The sequence below is a fragment of the Pangasianodon hypophthalmus genome, chromosome 18 (assembly GCF_027358585.1).
Source record: "Pangasianodon hypophthalmus isolate fPanHyp1 chromosome 18, fPanHyp1.pri, whole genome shotgun sequence".
Lineage (NCBI taxonomy): Eukaryota > Metazoa > Chordata > Actinopteri > Siluriformes > Pangasiidae > Pangasianodon > Pangasianodon hypophthalmus.
Window position 1 is genome coordinate 1,770,625 of NC_069727.1, and position 21,664 is coordinate 1,792,288.

Genomic DNA, 21,664 nt, shown 5'->3' on the forward strand with positions numbered 1-21,664 from the left:
GCATCCTCGAATTCATCGTAATCTTTGTACACATTCTGCGATTCTCATCATGAACCACGGCAGAATGCGAGGACTCGACTGCAAAGTCAACCTGATCGTCAATTACGGCAAGCAGCTGGCTCGCAGCCTCCTCCTGCTCGCCCACTACATGACGGTGTTCGTGAGCTTCACGTCTCGCTCCGTCGGCTGGTTCGTGGAGGTGATCAGATGGATGACGCTCTCTGTACAATGCATAGCGTCGGTGTTCAGCGGCGTACACAGGAACCTGGGCAGGCTGAGCCGAAGATGCAATGGGACTGGGACGGAGATCCTGTCAAGCAAAAAGTCAGACTCGGAGTGACGACTGTGAACTTTTCAAAAAGACATTTCGAACGGATTAAATCTGAATTCTATATTCAGAATAAAAGCGGAATGGTAAAGCACGTAACAAACACTGAAACTTTTATTTCAGCTGTTGCCCTGAAATTGCTCTTTTGGGATCTTTTTCATGTATGTGCTTGACTGTTAATTATATATTTTTTAGCACTTCTTATCACGTAGCCTGAGATATATAACAGTGTTATAAATGGTCATATAACACAGTAATACATCGTAGAATACATTTTTAAAAAAATGTAAACTACATAACTACTTTTTAGTCATTTCAATGAATGTGTAAAAGCCTGGAGGTTTCAGTTTTGGTCCTATAATTCAGAAAGTATTATTATTATTATAATATTTATTATTTTTATTATCAGTTTATCTTTAATATAGTATATGATGATCTTGTTCCGACTTATGCTTGTCTTATTTTCAGTATAATTTCATTTATCATTAACATTTATTACAGTGTAATCAATAGGAGTGTCAAAAAATGTACAGAATGACAACAGAATAAGGAAAAAATATTAAATACCACATTAAACACTTAAATATCTGTATTTAAGCATGCAATGATCATTTAATGTGGCCACTTTCATATCATAATGGCTCTCTGTATGCTGATTTATTAAAGGAATCGTATATATTGTATGGATTTTATGTATTCTAGGGCACTTCGATTTTTTCTTTTATCCAATTAAAAGTGAAATATTTCTCACTTTACACTTACATTACATCTATATTATATATTATATCCCAGTTGTTGAACTTCAGCTTGGAGGTATAAGCTTTACTGGAGTGTTATAAGCATTATTCTAGTTTATAAAAAAAAAAGTACACCATGGATTGTTACTACATTTTGAAAGAATGTGTTTTTAATCATGTGTGAATATGAGCTTTATAGAAAGTGTGGCTCTAAGCTGAGTGATGTGGTTTTATATTACAGCTTAAGGACAATCTCCATTTCTGATCTTTATAACCACTGAGATGTATCTAATGATGTATTCCTAACATTTCCTTCATCGTTCACTTATTCATATAACACCTTTAATAAGAGACATTCGGGTCTAAAACACTAAAGGAAAGCATCGAATGCAACAGTGGTGAGAAAAATCTTCTTGACAGCGTTGGGGAAAATCCTTTAGAGGAACTAAGACTCAGAAAAAGAACACTAAATAGACAAATATGGAATTTACAGTAGAGTTAATAAAAAAAAACAGAAAGTGAAAGCAGCAATGGGGCAGTACAGTTTGATTCGAAAATTATTTACACGGCTTTAATGCAGTTTTTAATCAAACCTGTCTAAATAATGCTGACAATATATATACACAGTTCTGTGCAAAAGTCTTAGGCACATGCAAAAAAATGCTGTAGAGCAAAGATGCCTTCAAAAATAAAGAAATTAAATGTTTCTACGTTAAAATAAATCCTATAAAGAGCAGTAAACAGTAATAAATGAAAGAAAGTCAGTATTTAATGTGACGATCCTTCACTTTAAATAAAGTAAACCAGTATCTGAGGTGCAGTGTGTGCAGTTTTATAAGGAAATGAGCTGGAAGTGTTACTGAGCATCTTGCAGAAGCAGCCACAGTTCTTCTGGAGACTTTGACTGTCGACTCGCTTCTTATTTCTGCAGCGAAACCCAGCAGCCTTCATTATGTTTTTATCTGAAAAGTGTCTCTTATGGAATCTGCTGCTTTCTTTACTGACATACAAACATTTTTCTGTAACATTTCATTCTGTGCTGGAAAACTAATGTTTGGAATCGAAAATGGTTTTGTACTGAATCAATAATGTAGAAGTCAGAAAATAAACATCTATAACAAAGTTTGTACTAAAAAAAATAGGGTGCCAAGACTTTTGCACAGTACTGTGTGTGTGTGTATATATATATAAAATCATAAACATGAGACATACGTAAATAATTCTAGTAATTTTCAGTACTTTTCTTTTGAGATGCCATTCCTTCTTTACATTTCACTTTTATTTGGTTTGTATTTCTTGTTTTTTGACATAAGGAGGAAAGAATAGGAAAAGGGGCGTGGCCAGAGAGCCGTCTTTAACCCTTTTACAAGTATGGAATATACTTCAGTAGATTTGTTTATATATCCAACTTTATTTGTTTATTTGTTTGTTTTAAAATGTGCCATCTTTGCTAAACCACTAGCCATCCTCCCTGGCCACACCCCCATTCCACATTCCCCGCCTCTTAATCCAAATGAGGACAAAACTAAAGGGTAAAAGTAATTTTCAATACAAAGGAAATACAACGATTGGAATGAAAACACTGAAAAACTTTTGTTTGGTTTGTGTTCTGTAACTGAAGCCTCTTGTTTTCTTTCACTATTAAAGATATCAGTTTAACTTCATCTAAAATAAACCTGAATTCATCTCAGAATTAGGCTGTGTATCGTGTCACTTCTTTATTATTCACATTTAGTGTGTTTATTTCATTCAGAATGTCTCAAAATATAACTGTACACTCATTTTTTCTCTTGTGTAAGATAATTTAGAGATGTAGTAGGGTTAGCTTTGTTCATTTATTTATCAATATGTTAATATCAGTATATTTATTTATATATTTCTTCTGTCCTTCGATATTTCTTTAATCATTAACTGACACATTTCAATGTAATATTCATTTATTCAGTGACTTTAGCAAAAAAATAATAATTTACAAATTATATTAATAAAATACATTTTACGATATTTTCTGAATTTATTCTGGCGCATTGTTTATTTCAAATCACACCACAGCGCTGCTGAATTCTGCATTGCGATTGCAGAAGAAGATGTTGATTAATTTTCTATAACAGCAGCTCTGACAGTAGCGCAGGATTATATAGTACACACATTCTAATACATTATTGTTTCTATAGCAACAGCTCATTCACAGGGACTCGTGGTTGATGCTCCACATAAACAGATTTTAAAAATCATTGAGACGGTGTAAGTTCCTGTAGGGAGCGGTTTATTTAACATTTATGGAAGGAGTCTCCAGTGTCAGCGCTGTGTAACAGTCAGAGGTAAAGCTGTAACCAGTTTACGCATTGCGGTTTCTCGTAACATGACAAGCTGCGTTTTTTGTCGAGAGAAGAAAGAGAAGCTGGTAAGAGAATGACTGTTTATAGCTGCTATAACGTAAGCGAGAACACGAACTTGTTTCACAGACATTAAATATAACTGTAAATGAATAAAATGTATCATGTTCAAGCGTCAAGTTGCTTTATTGTCATTTCAAACATACACAGCTGGTACAGTACACAGTGAAATGAAACAGCGTTCCTCCATTACTGTATAACGTTCTTTAATAAACTTTCAGTTGCTGTGGTATAAGAGGAATAAAACACTTGGGGATGTGATGTTATAGGAAAATAACCAACTTCAGAGTGGGAGCAGTAACTGTTTCTTCATGCCACTCTGTTACTCAGTATTTTACTGTAACACCACACACACACACACACACACACACACAACAATGGCAAATAAAATGTGTTCAGTACATAGCAATGGTCATGTCAGTGCTGACCCTGAACATCACACAGACACACACACAGACACACACGTGAGCTGGAGAAAATCCGTCTCTGTCTTAGCCTCATAACTATATTCTGCTCTGGATTAGACACGTTCATCATCACCAGGCTGATCCGAGACGCTTACAAAAGCCGCGTGGAGCTCCTGCATCCTCTCCAAGCGCCCGAGTCGTGAGTCTGTGAGACGCGAAGATCTCAGCGGGATCTCGCCTGCACAGAGGACCGATTGGGCTTCTGATAAAGAGACGGTTTCAGACATGGGGAACTCCACAGGCTGCACCGTGGACGATCTGCAGGCCGTTGAGATGCATCTCTGGTACAAGAAGTTCATGACCGAGTGTCCTTCAGGTCAGTTAACGCTCCACGAGTTCAAGCAGTTCTTCGGGCTCCGAGGTCTCGATCCAGAGGCCAACGCTTACATCGAACAGATGTTTCGCACCTTCGATATGAACAAGGTGAGTGAGAGAACACATTTCTTGTTGTGTTCTCCAAGGAACCAAGAATGTAAACGTAGCCTTAAAGGTACCACAGGAGTGGTAATCACTATGGAATGTCATTCAAGCACAATATTAAATAGATAAATATTACACTGTTAAAAATCCGTTTAAAATTCATTGCTTAACTTGAAGATGCTGTAAGCGTAGCAGATCAACATACCATCAACATACTGGACCATCAACATACTGGACGGATTACAGCTGACTTTGTCTCCTTTGCAGGATGGTTATATCGACTTCATGGAGTACGTAGCGGCACTAAGTCTCGTAATGAGAGGAAAAATGGAGCACAAACTGCGCTGGTACTTCAGACTTTATGACGTGGATGGCAACGGCTGCATAGACCGACATGAGCTGCTCAATATCATAAAGGTAAACATACAGCGGCCTGGGAACCACTATAGGAACTCTAGGAATATAGGACCTGTGGGAAAACAGGAATTCTAGGAATATAGAAATTTTGGGAAAATAGGAAATCTAAGAAAATAGAAACCCTGGGAAAATAGGAACTCTGGGAATTGGGAATACTATATGTAACCTGGTGATATACAACCCTGGGAATATAGTGTCCTGGGAATATCGGAACCCTGGGACAATATGACCATGGGAATATATGAAATCCTGGAATAAAGGATTTATAGAATAAAGAATAAAGGAAATATACAGTAGTGCCTTGGAAAAAAAAGGATCTGGGGCATATAGAAACCTTGGGAATCTAGGAACTCTGGGAATATAGTGCCCTGGGAATATAAGAAACCTGGGAAAATAGTATCCTTGAATATAGGAAGCCTCGGAATATAGATGTCCTAGAAATATAGGAAACCTGGGAATATAGTATCCTGGGAAAGTAGGACCCTATAAACAGGAATCCTGGGAATATATACAACATAAGCATCTGCATAGACTGACGCAGGCTGCTCCGTATCATAAAGGTAAACACAACGTCAAAACTGATATCAGGCGACATAACGTTAAATAGAACATATTTATGGAGCACTGCATTAGATATACAAGCAGCTTATGTCAGTACTGATGAAACAACATTTTATAAAGTTTTATAAAGTAAATATAAAAGAATAACACATCCATACACAATAAATACCATTTTAAAGCAATGCATGAACGCTGATGGAGCACTGAAGAACATATAGAATAATGTACGAGTGTATATGAACAGCTTATTCCTGACATGACAAAAGACATTTATTAAAGAAAACGTGAGTTACTGATGTAGAGAGATCTGCATGAACATTTATAAGAGGCTTATGACTGCATTCGGATGCTCACAAACCTGTTATTACATGCATCGGATGCTTAACTAAGTTAAACATTTCCAATAACTTATAATTGTCATAAACATTATTAACTAAGCTTAAAAGAAAAAAAAGCTCACATAATACTTGCTTATGTAGCCTTTATAACATGCTTATAGATGCCTAGGCATTCATTGTTTTTCATGGATATATATATATATATATATATATATATATATATATGTATACATTTGTTAGTTAGATGACCCGTGAATAATATTTATCTTATGTCAGCCTTTTTATAAAATATTATCATGTGAATACTGACACGAGATGCCAATAAATGCTCAACTACTGCTTTTTAAACATTCAGTGTTTATGTATTCAATGTTTATAACTGTGTTATGATGGCTGTAATTCATTATGAGGTTGTTTACTTCGTAAAACATCACGTCATCTTGCAAATCCTGATATAAGCTGCTCAGATATGCTTCTGTATTCTCAGAGCACAACGACTGACCAGACACTTATTAATAGGTTATAAATAACCACGTCACTGTTATTGACCTGTTTTGGGTCATGTGTTGCTTTAACTCGATTGTCTCGTCTGAATGTTAGTCTGTCCTCTACTGTCCAGTCCTGACAGGTTAATAATAATAATAATAATAATAATAATTACTTTTTATATTGCACATATCATTTCCAGTAAAATTCCTACATAAAGATCAAATAACAACAAATTAAATACAGTAAAATAAAAGTTAGAAAACTACTGAATAAAAGTAATGTAATATTAAATTATATTAAATTTTCACCTCACTTCTAGTCAGCTATATATTTGCATTTAAAAACATCATTTCTTCATTATTTTCATTATTTATTTTTTATAAAGGCTCACAGTATGAAAGCTCAGATGATGAGATTATGGATTATGGTGAGAGACGGGATTAAGATTATGTTTTAGCGAAAGGTTAAGGTCATGATTTGTGTCAGCTTTAAGTCTCTTAACAAAGGCTCAGATATTCATTACTATGATTTCTATTAAAAACATAAATATAGTATTTATTCTTACAGAACTTTATTTCTAAACCTTATCAACTTAGTAATCAGAAAATAATAAAAGTACACTTAAAAGGTAAAAAACAAAAACAATTAATAATAAATAATACAATTAAAATACTAAAAAAAAAAACACAGATACAGTTACAAATAATAAGACAATGTTTTTAAAGATGATGATAAACAGCAGATTTACTACTAATAATTAAGTAAAATTTACTAACTAATAATTAACAAAACCTCTACACGACTACAGTATTCCATGTGTGTATGTGTGTGTGTGTGTGTGTGTGTGTGTGTCTCAGGCTATCCGAGCCATTAACGGCAGCGATTCTCAGGAAGTGAGCGCTGAAGAGTTCACCAACCGCGTGTTTGAGAGGATCGATGCAAACGGAGACGGTGAGTCAGCGACTCAAACCCGTTATTTATGATCCAATCACATGCGAAAATATAAAAATCACAAATAAATTACAAGCTGCTAAAGTTAGTGCTCACGGTTTTTTATTATAACTTCCGTCGTGCACTCTTTGGGTCGTTGGTTGGGAGTGTTTATTAGAAAAGGTTCCAAGTAGAACCCATTTAGGAGGATAGGAACCTGTAATTATCCAACAAACCCTTTAAGGACCCTAAAAAACAGTGTTTCCCTGTGAGAAAATGTTCCGAACAGAACCACTTAACGAAGTAAAGAACCCTTAATTATCCAACAAACCCCTAAAGAACCCTACAGCAGTAGTTCCCCATCAGAAAGGGCTGCAAGTAGAACATGTTTACGAGGCTAAGAACCTTAGATCCAATTAACCCTTTAAGAACCCGTGAAGAATCCTACAAAAGACTGTTCCCCTATCAGATAGGGTTCCATGTATAAACCTTTTAGGAGGCTAAGAACCCATCCAATGAACCCTTTAAGAACATTTAAGAACACTAAAGTGTTAAGAACACATTAAGAGTGTTCGATTATCAGAAATGGTCTCAAGTAGAACCATTTTAAGAGCTAAACAACCCTAAAAAAGAGGTTTCCTTAGAAAAGTTTTCATGTGGAACCCTTTTAAAACGTAAAGAACCTTTAATTATCCAACAAACTCTTAAAGAACGTTACAACAGTATTTCCCTATGAGAAAGGCTTGCATGTAGAACATTAGAAGGCTGAGAACCCTTAACTATCCAATTAACCCTTAAAGAACTCTTGAAGAAACCTGCAAAAGACTGTTCCCCTATCAGAAAGGTTCCGCATAATGATCCACAGAACCCTTAAAGGACACTTGAAGAACCATTTATCTCCCCAAGAGTGTACCAAGATAGCTAAATGTTAAACTCCTGACAGGTTCTAAATATTATGAAGAAAATAATGAGCAATAATTTGGAGTTTGTACTGCAGACTTACCCAGTTAGTAAATACAGGGAGGGATTCTTTAAATGTTCTTTGGACATTTAAGGGTTCTTAGCCTCATAAATGGGTTCTACTTGGAACTCTATCTGATAAGACTCTGATGTAGACTTCTTCAAGGCTCCGTTATGGGTTTCAAGAGTTTTTAATTGTTCATTGGATATTTAAGCTTCAGAAAGAGTGTTCTGCTTGGAGCCCTTTCTGATGGGAAAATACTGCAGGGTTCTACATAAAACCTTCACACGTTTCCTCCAGAGGAACAACCAAGAACCCTCTGAGAGTCCTGTGATAAGATGTTATAATAATAGTTATAAGACATGACGTTTTATTTCATTTATTTCATAATTAAAGACTCATGAACTAATTGAGTACTAATTCATTATTAGTACTTCAGATTCTGTCAAGGCCCAAAGAATTCCTTAAATGCTCGTTTATTAATCACATGATTAAACACATCACATGATTAAACAGTAGTGTAAAATCCACATCCTCCATGTTTTTGTTTTTTTCCTGAACAGGTGAGCTGTCGCTGGAGGAGTTTGTAGAAGGAGCACGGCGAGATGAAGAGTTCATGGAGGTGATGATGAAGAGTTTGGACCTCAGTCACATTGTGGCCATGATCCACAACCGCAGGAACAGCGTGTAAGAGCTAGAACCTCAACAAAAGTGTGAGAACTTTTTAACAAGCAGAGAGAACGTTATAGCTGGGCTGCGCTCTGGTACTGACTCCGACACACTCCTGTGAATTCACTTCTTATTTCTTAAAGTAGTTAGAAGATTTCCTGACACAGTTTCCTTTCCAAAACATAGTCTACTAGCATTACCAGCTAGTTAGCAAGTCGGTAATTTATGCTATGTTTAAACACGGTCACGGATTTTACAAGAAGAAAATAAACGCCGCACTCTCATGTCACAGCCACGACTTTCTTAAGTGTTCACAAATTGACACAATGTTGTTTTTCAACATGGTGGAACTCACAGACGTTAGCAGTTGATGCTAAGTCTAAATACATTAAAATACTAGCCAAAAAAGTATCTTACTACCAACACATCTGAGGTAAATGTTGATGTTCCTGATAATTCTGTCTCCTTTTCACTATCACTGTGTTTTCACATTGCCCATTTAAACAACTTAACGGCTGCCTGCTAGCGGGACACGTCATAATTTTAGCCATACTGAACATTTCCTTAGTAATTTGCCAACACATCTGAGAGAAATGTTGATATTCCTGATAGATTTGTCCTGTTTTCACTCACTGTGTCCTAACCTTAGCCATATAAACGATTTACCACATGCATGCTAGCTAGCATAATCATAATTTTAGCCTCATAATGTCTCTTATTAGTAATATAATAACATATCTGAGGAAAATGTTTATATTCCTGATAGTTTGGTCTTGTTTCTATTATCACTCTCTCCTTACACTGTGTAGAAATGACTTAGCAGCTACATGCTAGCTAGATAAATGATAATTCTAGTCATATAGTTTTTTTTTTCTTAATAATTTACCAACACATCTGAGGGAAATGTTGATGTTCTCGATAGTTCTGTTACGTTTCCATTGTCACTGTCTTCACACATAAAAGGTTTATTGGTTACATGTTGCATGGCTAAATTGCTAGCCTGAGTTATTAGCTTGCTTCTGCTCTGTGTATATATTCCCCAACTTTACCCACTGAAACGGTGAACATACACCTTCTGTTCGTTCTTCCCCTCAAAAACAGTACTGGAACGCAGCCTTGTAACGTCACTGAGTGTGTCCAAAGAGCTTGGAACTTGTATGTTATATGTATATATGTATATATGATTATCATTATTACTTTCATGAGGTAGAAATTTATATTTGAGAATAAAACACAAGACAAGACTTAAGTCAAGCCGGTTTACTTTTGTAAGGATGTGAAGTGACTATGTGCTAGAAAACATTGCTGTGGGGCTGAAGTCTAGCACAGTGTGCTTATTTCCCTGTTCATAAACACCTGATTCAATCATAGATACACATTTTAGAGCCTTTACCATAGGACTGTGTTGATTTTGCCCATTTTTAAATATTTTTTATACAGACTTGCCAACCTTTATGGGATCTGCATACACTGAATGAGCAATCTTCTTTTTTTAAACCCTCAATAAAAATAGCAGAGAAGACAATCTGGAACGACTGACAGTTGCGTAGACGATTGTAACTCTCCGATAGTAACTTAAGCCCCGCCCCCTTCCCTCTATCTCAGAAAAGTAATTTCTTGTCTCGACTCAATTTTCCCGCCGGCGACGCACCCTCCTCGCTTTGTGTCACGGTAAACGGATATGAACGTTTATTAATGAGTTCATTAATGTGAAATAAAATCAGTCGGTCTATCCACTTAGCTAACATTAAACAATTATATAGTTAACATCACGTAGCTATATTTATTAGGGACGCACCAAAATTTCAGCTACCAAAAACGGTTAAAAACGGCAGTTTTGGCGTTTTTTTCCCCCTGAAAGAGTTTTTTTTTTTTTAACGAGGGACATTAGACAAGAAATTTCAATTAAATAAAAAAAAGTATATAAAATATGTTTTGTTTGTTTTTTTTACTATTTACTGTGTTTTTATTTCCCTTCTTTTCTAGAGACTACTCATGATTCCTCTCTGGGGTTAGCAGGACTGGATTTGAGATACAGTTGGATTTCATTCGATTTCATAAGAATTATGTAAACACTAACCCCGCCTCTAACCATAATCTTTGTAATTCACGTGTTAGAAATTTGACTATAGACGAGAGCATGGAGAGAATTTAAGGTATTTAGGTTTTCTGCAGAGAACTGAATCTTTCCAATTTTTAACATTTAATTACCAATTAACATACTACAACATCGTAAACTGCACTCAAATTCTTAAAAATGGGACCGAATTGCCTGAATTGACTTGCGTAGCTCCACATCATCAAAATAAATAACGCATTAACGTAGCTAGCTAACGTTCACAGAGAGAATTAGCTAGCTAAATTTTGCGAATGATTCTTCGAGTAACTCCAGACGATACATACATACGCTAACGTCAGTTATTCTTGTAAATTTTAAAAGTGCTGAAATATAAAACGTCTCAACACAACACTTAATTTCCGGAAATTGTTCATACAGTCATTCGATTTTACACACTGTAAAGCTACTATTGGTCTCTGATGTGTATATCTGATGTTAGAGCAGGAAAATCACGACTGTGCTGGAGTCCCGATGCCCAATTTTCTCTACCTGTATTGTGTACACTGGTTATTAATGGATAAATTGTTAAAAATGAGCTTTATTTGATATAATTTTAATATAAACAATGTCGGTTCAGTAAAGTAAAGCTAGCTCTAACGCATTCTGTGCCTTGTGTAACAGAAATTACAGAACTCGTGTTGACCTGCTTGTGCTTTTTATTTCTACAATAAAAAAAAATCTTAACTCTGAAATATGTGGTGTGTGGTTTCTATGATTTACACACTGACTAAGTGTGGTCCATCTGTTGGTCTGCACAAAGTATTGGCACCCCCATCTACCCATGGAGCGCGGTCCTGATACATCCACTGCTGAGGCGTTGTTAGTAAAAGATCATCGTGGGTGGATGTGATAAAGTGGAAACTCGGTGTATTTGTTCATGGCTAATAATAGGACATGAGACGAGATGAGTCAGTTTCTAAACTCTTTTAGCTTCTTCTTCTGTTACTATGACAACGATGATTTCCACAGAGATGCAGGAATGAATGAAACACTGTTCACAAAAGCAGCATCGTCTCTTTAAAGTAAAAAAAAAAAAAACCCAAAAAAAAAAAGACAAAAGCAAAGTGAAGGCGTGAGAACGAGTTAGCACTTTAACCATGACTTCCTCTTATGGTTTTCTTTTTCACTGCATCAGCTCTGCTCACTTTCCCTTTAAAGAGTCTTACTACTGTGTCCAGTGTTACATCACGTCCCGTTCTCGTGTTTAGTGAGTTTGGTCTGTTTTAATGTCACGTTCCAGATGATGGACAAACATCTGGATTCCTTTGGATATTTCTAAAAGGAGTCTGAATGTAGAATAATAAATAGATTAAAAGATAAATAAAGAAAGGTTTAAAAAAAATCCCTAGTGAAACTTAGAATGCAAAATAATGAGGATAAACTTGGAACATAATTCATACATGCTAAATTAATAAAAGCACTATGTTTATTGTATGTTTAAGAAAAAAAAGAAAACACATAAAAGAAAAGCTCAAAAAAAAAACCAAAAAAAAAAAAAACAACCCACTACAACTACAACTGCGTCCTGAAACTCCACACGGTGCATTTTATATATAAAGATCATGCTGTATATATATAAAGGATCACGCTGATGGAGGATGTAATAATTGTCTTTAAAGCATTGTCTTTAATCACAGATCTACAGTTACTGACATGGAGGACACACATTATCACACAGCCGGTTATAGACACAGAGGTGATTAAGATCACAGTGTGAAGAGTAAAACCAGCTCAAGGTATCATCAACATCCTCGTTTTGTCAGACACCTGCTCAGACAGGTTCACACTCGTTACGCAGAACAGCATGAGCTGATTTCCACTTTGATGGAAGTGTGGAAATAGCAGAAACGTTGAAACCTCGTCAAGACAAAAGCTGACCAGTCCATCGCCAGCATCACATCAGCTGTCCATGCCACGAAGGAGCCGACGAACCAGTGAACAATGTGTGATGAGTTACAGGAGGTGATGAAAGCACAGCGTGACTAACAGCCTGAATCGAATTCCAGCTAACCCTGAGTCCCGCTCAGACCTGCTCACTTCTGCACAAATGTTTCCATTATTGTGATTTTCATCGTCACTGATTCCTGATTCATGCATCCTCACCTCACACGATCATGTACAAATCCGTCTGTTCCCAGGAAAGAGTTCAGAGCTTCTGTAGAACAGCAGATCACCTCACCACAGGCCCGCTTTCGGAAACGGAACGATTTAGTGTGTGTCATATTACTGTTATTAAAAAACTGGGATGAAATAAACAATAATGTAATTAACAATAAACAAAGAATATGAACTCTGTCAATAACAATTATTTAACTTTTTTCAAAAATGCTATTTTTGAATATTTTATATACTTCGTATCCATTACACATCTATCGATCACCAAATATCTAATAATAATAATTAGGGATAATCAAAGAGACATCTGTGATTATTATTATTACTATTATTATTATTATTATTATTATTATTATTGTTGTTGAATTAATTTTCTTGCAGGATTTTCTGACTTGGGTGGTATATACAAGGGTTTATTTTATTTTATTTTGCTGAAAATGAGATTAGAAGGTAATGAAATTAAAATCTGATTTAGAGGAGTGACAGCTCCACTCAGCGGCAATTTTTATCATCTATGCATAACTGCATTACACATGATTAAATAAATAAACCCTGCTGCTTAGAAAACTGCTTCTGTAGGGTTTTTTTTGATCCACCATATTTTGCCTACTCGTGAAAGTATGAAGACGTGAGGAGTCGAGATTTAATCCATGAGTTAATTCATTTAGTGTGTAATAAAGTGCTTTAGCAGTTAAAACCAAGTGAGAAGTTATAGATATGTTTACTGACATATTTTCTAAAATGCAGTGACATTAATTTAATAAACAACATTATAAACAACATTATAAAATTACTCCAGGTCACTAGGGGGTGATGTTTTCATCAGAACATAATGAACAATATTCATAATAATGTTAATATTCTTATAACATTTAATTACTTACCAAGCTATCAAACCACCAAACTGCACTCTCTAGCTAGCTCACATTAGCCACTTTTCGCTAACTTACGATGAACTTAGCTAAATTTAGCTATCCAGCAAATTAGTCTAATAAAAATTTTTTTAAAAAACACTCCGATTTAAAGCTTAAATGTGAAAACACAATATTTATTTATTACAACCATTATAACACTAAGAGCACCCAGGACAGTGTAAAGTCTAACTACAGTCACTACACAGTAGTGAGCGCTGGATTTTAGGCCACGCCCACTTCCACGCCCAAATCCAGAAACAGAAACACACCCCACACTCTTGTCCTTGTGAGTTTTACGTGAGAAATCCATGATGCGTGACGAGGATAAGCGCTTTTGTTAAGATTTAAAGGTCTTCTGCTAAACATTATCTCCAAACCGAAAGAAAATATCTGTATTTGTTCATGGTTCCTTCCGAGTGGAAGTGCGTAAAGCGAGAGCGGTGTGGAGTTCCTGCACACGTTTCCTGTTTCAGCCAATCACAGCGCAGAGCCTCCAGTCCAAGCCCCTCCCACCTCACTCACAGTGTTCCTGAGCGTGCCGTCCAATCAGAAAGCGGTTTCCCTCACAGGAAGTCATACAGGTACCTCACAATGTCAAAGCTGACGGTTCTGAGAAGAGAAAGAACAAGAAAAGTCAGAATGAAAGAATAAATGATGTATTTGAAAAACAGAACCATGCTTTGAGAAGACATCACAGAGAGAAATGTTCAATTTACAAAACCTTTTAGGATGTACTGCTAGAGGATATTAATCAACAACAGGGTCGGATCATGAAGTGGAGCTACTGTTACCACCCTGAAGTTGATTATTTTCCTGTAACAGCAAATCCTGAAGTGTTTTATTCCTCTTATACCACAGCAATTTGCTGAAAATATTACCACGAAGCGTAAACTCCTCTGTCCTGAAGACGTCGGAAAACTTAAAGCTACAGCTTTACCTCTGACTGTTACAAAGCGCTGACACTGGAGACTCCTTCCATAAATGTTATATAAACATCTCCTTACTTCAAGAAAACTTCACCATATCAACAATTATGTTAATCCGTTTATTATTAGCGGAGCGTCTGCTGTACGAGGCCCTGTGAACGAGCTGTTACTATAGAAACGATAAAGTATTAAAACGAGCGCATTAATATAAACCTGCGCTACTGTCAGAGCTGCTGTTATAGAGAATTAATCAACACCTTCTGACCAGTATATAGAATATATTTAGCAGAATATACACTCATGCATTTTCGTAAGTAACAATAAGCATTACAACACACACACACACACACACACACACACACACCACACACACCGGGAGATGGCGAGGATGAAGTCGAGGGAAACGGCACACTTGTACTTAGGAGAGTCGAGCTGGTCGTCGTGTCCCACCTGAGTGAGGAGCTGCAGTGTGACCAGAGAGGAAATCTACACGGAGAGATACGAGACAAAAATACATAACTACGCAAAAAAAATACAACATTAATACAATCCGTGATTCATCCATAATGTTGAGCAGCTACGTTTGGTCATGGCATTAGAGGATTAGCTGGAGTTTGTGATGTTTAAAATTTAGAATACATTTTTTTTTTTATACCCAAACCCTGACTGATACTCTTCCAGTACTGTGAAGCACGGTGGTGGGAGCATCGTGTTCAGCGTTACCTTTGGCCACTTGGCTGCTTCTCTGATTAATCCCCTTTTTATTCGCTCACTGATTTTGGTGGACGGACTTCTCTAGGCAGGTTGCGGTTGTGCCATGTTCTTTCCATTTTTTTAAATAACGGATTTAATGTCGCTCTGCTGCACTTCAAAGTTTGGAATATTTTTCCAGAACTCTGTGCTGGAGCTCTTTGGTCTCCTTGATGCTGTGTGTTTAGGTGTGATCTCTAACAAACTCTGGGTTCTTCCAGGAACAGGTGCGTTTATACTAAGATCACATGACACCTTAATTGCACACAGGTTGCCTCCATTCAACTAATCATGTGACCGCTGATGGTTACACCAGAACTACTTTAGGGGTGTGAATACTTATGCAATCATGCAATATGTAAATAATTTCATAAGCCATGTTGTTTTATATTTATAATTTTCCCCACCCTTTCATTATTATGAGATAGACTGAATATTTATGCACACAGTGTATCAGGATTGTCCTAGATCACAATATCCAATAAACAGAATTTGATAATACTGCCCCCTGCTGCTTAATCAAACTCATCACTGGCACTCACGTGCCTGCGTGGTGTACATTGATTAAAATCACCTGCCTAATATTGTGTAGGTTCCCCTTGTGCCACCAAAATGAGGCATGGACTCCACAAGACCTCTGAATGTGTGCTGTGGTATCTGGCACCAAGACGTTAACAGCAGATCCTTTAAGTTCTGTAAGTTGTGAGGTGGGACCTCCATGGATCGGACTTGTTTGTCCAGCACATCCCACAGATGTTCGATCGGATTGAGATCTGGGGAATTTGGAGGCCAAGTCAACACCTTGAGCTCTTTGTCATGTTCCTCAAACCATTCCTGAACAATATTTACAGTGTGGCAGGGCGCATTATCCTGCCGAAAGAGGCCACTGCCATTGGGGAACACCGTTGCCATGAAGGAGTGTAACCTGGTCTACAGCAATGTTTAGGTAGGTGGTATGTGTCAAAGTAACATCTACATGAATGCCAAGACCCAAAGTTTCCCAGCAGAACATTGCACACAGAGCATCACACTGCCTCCGCCAGCTTACGTTCTTCCCATAGTGCATCCTCGTGCCATCTCTTCTCCAGGTAAGCTATGCACACAATTTGGCCATTGTCAAAGTCGCTCAGATCCTTACGCTTGCCCATTTTTCCTGCTTCTATCACATCAACTTTGAGAACCGACTGTTCACTTGCTGTCTAATATATCCCACCCCTTAGCAGGTGCCACAGTAACGAGATAATCAACATTATTCACTTCACCTGTCTGAGGATTTCATCTTACGGCTGATCGGTGTAAATGTTAATGAGGTGTAATAACCTGAGAGAAGACGCTGGCTGTCGGAGCAACGCGACTGTCCACCACACTGTAGAAGATCGCCAACAACCTGTCCAGAGGAAACGGCTTCGGCCCTAACAGATGGTTACTAGTCTGAGAGAGAGAGAGAGAGAGAGAAGTGTGAGAGAGAGAGAGAGAAGTGGGAAAGAAGTGGGAAAGAGAGAGAGACAGCGAGACAGAGAGAGAGAGGGGGGGAATAGGTAGAGAAACAGAGAGTGAGTGAGAGAGAGAGAGAGAGAGAGAGAGAGAGAGAGAGAGAGATAGATAGATAGATAGATAGATAGATAGATCAACAGTGGGGGGGGTAGAGGTAGAGAGAGAGAGAGAGAAGTGGGAGAGAGAAAGAGAGGAAAGGTAGAGAGAGAGAGAGAGAGAGATGGAGAGAAGTTGGAGAGAGAGAGGGGAGAGGTAGAGAAAGAGGAGAGAGAAACAGAGAGAGAGAAATGGGAGAGAGAGAAAGAGAGGGAGAGTGTGTGTGTGATTGAAACACATCTGAATAGCTTCTAAAAGAGCTAATGAGACCTTGTGCTTCTTTCACATATTAAATAAGTCACTCACTTTTTCGTGTTTCTTCAGGAAATTAGTTTTCTTCATTTTCCCATGATGCTGTTCAGAAAGAAACAGAGTTTTAAACAAACGTCACCAACTAACCTGCTAATACACACACACTTAAATCGCTTCAGTCACATACAACGGTTTTGACACAGTTTTTAACTTCAGTAAGATGATTTTTTCCTACATTCAATGTGAGATGAAGCTAATTTAATTATTTTTAACCCATCTTTACCAAAAAGGGTGCCAATAACTCCGGAGCTGACTGGATTACATGGTTTTTAAGTCGGTTTGTTCTCACAACCTGTCCACTGATGAAGCTCACATCACTGTGATGATAAAAACACACTTACGCAGCTCTACGTACCATTGAAGTCTACTGTAATTCATTTTTCTGTCCCTGAAACTGTAACCGCTGTGAGAATAATATGTTTCGACAGCAACCAGGAAAGAACGAGACGAGTCTCCTGTCCATTCATCTTTAAACATTCTGCTTTTGTTGTTTGTTTTTTTTTTTTTTTTTTTTAGACAATCCGTGTCATCAGTTCAGTAAATAAAATGAGAAATCTCTGAAAGTCTGTACAAACGTCCTTCTTCCTGAGTGAACGTCTCTCGCCCTGTAGCGCTTCTCTCGCCTGACGAGCTTCCTCCTACGAGCTAAATAACATCTGGTAAATGTGTGTAACTGGATAAACCGCAGCAGGGGATCTGCTACAGAATCCCGGTTTGAAAATCTGACCTTGAGGAAGAAGCGCCGGTCCGTCCTGGCGGGATTATAGGAGGCCAGATATGCTGCAATCAGCAGGAATTTGGAGTAATAAGGCAATTCTACATGAGCGTGAGCTGATAAACCTACACACACACACACACACACACACACACACACACACACACACACACACACACACACAGAGAGAGAGAGAGAGAGAGAAGATGAACATAATGATTACAATAATAATAATTAAAACAACTAAGAGACAAAAAACTAACATTAGTGACAGTGATACACAGTGCTTATGTTTTTTAAAACTATTTTTATATATAATTTTTGCAGTGTATAAATACTTACGCATCCTTTTATTTTTTTTACTCTACTTTCACACTCGCTGGTGAAAAGTCTCTTGTAGTTTGTCTCTGCCGAAGAGTAACAGTAGCAGTAGCTATACACAGTATATATACAGCAGTTCTGTGCAAAAGTGTTAGACACATGTAAAGAAATGCTGTAGAGCGAAGATGCTTTCAAAAATAATGAAATTAAATGTTTCTACATTTAAAATAAATCCTATAAAGAGCAGTAAACAGTAATAAATGAAACAAAGTCAGTATTTAATGTGACGATCCTTCACTTTAAATAAATAAAGCAGTATCTGAGGTGCAGTGTGTGCAGTTTTATAAGGAAATGAGCTGGAAGTGTTACTGAGCATCTTGCAGAAGCAGCCACAGTTCTTCTGGAGACTTTGACTGTCGACTCGCTTCTTATTTCTGCAGCGAAACCCAGCAGCCTTCATTCTGTTTTTATCTGAAAAGTGTCTCTTATGGAATCTGCTGCTTTCTTTACTGACATACAAACATTTTTCTGTAACATTTCATTCTGTGCTGGAAAACTAATGTTTGGAATCTAAAATGGTTTTGTACTGAATCAATAATGTAGAAGTCAGAAAATAAACATCTATTTAAAAAGCCAAGACTTTTGCACAGTCCTGTGTATCTTCTTAAGCTGTGTAGTTAAACACAAATTAAATAACGCACTAATGAGTGTGAAAATCAGTTGTTTAATTTACACATCTCGAGACACCGGTGATCTCTGCTACTTCTGTTCTAAGCTTTATTTTTCTTCGTAGCGTCTCTGTACGCGTTTAATGACAGGATAAAACGAATCCACGGTTAAACGTTTTCAAAAAGTAAACTGCAGGTAGAAACTAAAGATGAAGAAACAGCTGGAGAAACATTCGAGACCATGGTTTGGATTTGTCGCTTTACAGCATCAGATCTCGTGCACAGAAATGAGAAAACTGTCATTTTAATATTAATGAAATCAGGGCTGTGTGTAGAAAGCGAGAAACTGTGTGTCACTTCGTCGCTCGCTGGAGTTACAGTTATTCTCCTTTCAAGATTCAACGTTCTTTATTTGTCACGTACATATTACACGCGTGTGACGTAATGTAGCGAGATGTTTTTCCTTAGTCCCCGTCACACAGCGCAACAACGAACAGAATCAACCACGAACCAAGACACACACACGCACACACACGCACACACACGCACACACACGCACACGCACAACAAAAACACAACAAAATCTAGTAGACATTTTAATCTTTCACTGTTTACCTCTGAGAGCTGTGGCTTCCTTCTCCTCCACCTGCTGCTGCTCCCACTGAACACTGAGGATCACACACACACACACACACACACACACACACACACACACACACACACACAGTCAGGAGTGTTGTAAAGAGCAGTGCGAGTGCACTAGTAAGAGCGCTGTAGTAGTCGTCTCACCTGGACACCTCTCTCAGGTACACACTCTGCATGGCCTTCTTCAGGTGAGGCTCGATGTTCCTCCACAGCTTGTGTGTGTCGCTCTCTCTGGCTATAACGGAGGAATTACAACAACTCAAACACACCGCGTCGGTCGTCTTATTACGCTAACTTATGCTGAACGGATCATCCATCCATCCTCGCTATCCTCACTAACCGCTTCGTGAGTAGAACAGATTAAACCGTGAGTCAGCTTTAGTTCTGCACTTTAGTTCAAACTCGTTTAAACACATAACGACAATTTAGTGTAATAAATATACACAGTGGAGTCCACAAGTCTGACACCACAATTCTGAAATGTTTAAAAACAAAAAAACTAAATGTTCGATATGTTGAATATTTAATACTAAAGATTCTGCACTATTTCTATGTTGCTATTTAAATGTAAGCAAATGTGTGATATAGATATTGTACAAAAGGTCCGATTTCCCTCGTGTCTAATCTCGTCTACTGAAGCGTGTGATCAGACGACACGCTTATTTTCCACCAGCAGCTTCTACCTGCAGGCTATCAGAACCCGTAATAAACTATAAAAATTGTCTCTAAAATTGCACTATTATCCCCTTCATATCATATCAAGGACTACAAAAACATCATGTCTTTTTTTTTTTTGGAATCTTGCATACTTTGCACGACTACATTACACCACCTCAAAAGCAAAATCTGGACCTCAACCTTGCACCTGCACCTTATTTGTATTTTTTGCACTTTTTTTGTATTGTGAATCTCTTATAATCATTATTCTACATTTGTCTCTTAAATTTCTGTCTCGCTTGCCCCTTTATTATTTATTTCTGTTATTACTGTACTGCTGTAGACTGCCCAAGCCTCACAAAAAGCATTTCAATGTACATTGTCACTGACACTTGTATATATGACAAATAAACTTCAAACTTGAAACTCTGAAATTCGTGTAAATATTTCAAAGATTCTACTTTTCACTTTAGTTATCGTCAGGATTATAATTTGGAATAAAAATCATTGTATTAAATTAGAAAAAAAAGCACAATAGAAGCAGTTTCACTAGCGCTCAGACTTTTGGACCTTCACTGTGAGAAGATAATAAACTTTAAAGAAGAACCAAATGTCACATTTATTAGTCTAGAGTTTTTTAATACTGTAGATTTATACTATAATAATATATAATTTTATTATCTCTTTAACCTCTGAGTGTTAGTGTCAGTGATACGACCAAATATAACACAGATATTGGGATAAATTAATATTTTTATAAAACAATTATAATTTATTAACAGCTACAATCAGCATTTCTTTTTAAAATGCTCCGTCCTAAAACTCTTATAGCTGTAAAATATAAACATCCGCGAACTGAAAGTGTACAAACGCAACACTTTTCTGTTTTTCTGTATACGATAGATTTGCTATAACCGAACGCAACCTTACTATGTTTTTATTTTATAATAAATAATAAAAATCCCTAGACATTAAACACTCTTAATTAACTTTCCCATCATGCAGATTTGTACATAAATTATTGAAGTCTCCGCACCATGAAAGTGTCAGAATTAAACATAATTATTTCATAATATCTCTTTATTTAAAATTAACATAATTTCAGCATCTAATAAAAACTTTATGTTTTTATAAAAATAACGCATTATATATTATAATCCCTCTGTTACTCTTCATAACAGCTACACAATACAACAATAAAATATTATTTATTACTGAA

At 36.9% G+C, this 21,664-nt stretch overlaps 2 protein-coding genes across 2 annotated transcripts in view; one reads left to right on the forward strand and one right to left on the reverse strand.

Moving 5' to 3' along the window:
- The first annotated feature begins 4,089 nt into the window (after nucleotides 1-4,089).
- guca1a (guanylate cyclase activator 1A) lies at nucleotides 4,090-12,835 on the forward strand. The gene is made up of 4 exons (XM_026909958.3): nucleotides 4,090-4,351; nucleotides 4,616-4,765; nucleotides 7,011-7,104; nucleotides 8,608-12,835. Exons 1-4 carry the CDS (start codon nucleotides 4,154-4,156, stop codon nucleotides 8,733-8,735), a joined length of 570 nt encoding a protein of 189 aa, XP_026765759.1. The 5' UTR covers nucleotides 4,090-4,153; the 3' UTR covers nucleotides 8,736-12,835.
- Nucleotides 12,836-13,979: 1,144 nt separating this feature from the next.
- The window catches only part of orc5 (origin recognition complex, subunit 5), a 15,042-nt gene continuing 7,357 nt past the window's right edge, over nucleotides 13,980-21,664 (reverse strand). The window contains exons 9-15 of the mRNA XM_053241897.1: nucleotides 19,933-20,023; nucleotides 19,759-19,811; nucleotides 18,167-18,279; nucleotides 17,434-17,481; nucleotides 16,858-16,968; nucleotides 15,161-15,273; nucleotides 13,980-14,470 (exon numbers count right to left, since the gene is read on the reverse strand). Coding sequence (XP_053097872.1) covers nucleotides 14,425-14,470; nucleotides 15,161-15,273; nucleotides 16,858-16,968; nucleotides 17,434-17,481; nucleotides 18,167-18,279; nucleotides 19,759-19,811; nucleotides 19,933-20,023 — 575 coding nt within the window. The 3' untranslated portion in view covers nucleotides 13,980-14,424. The remainder of the gene's footprint in view (nucleotides 14,471-15,160; nucleotides 15,274-16,857; nucleotides 16,969-17,433; nucleotides 17,482-18,166; nucleotides 18,280-19,758; nucleotides 19,812-19,932; nucleotides 20,024-21,664) is intronic.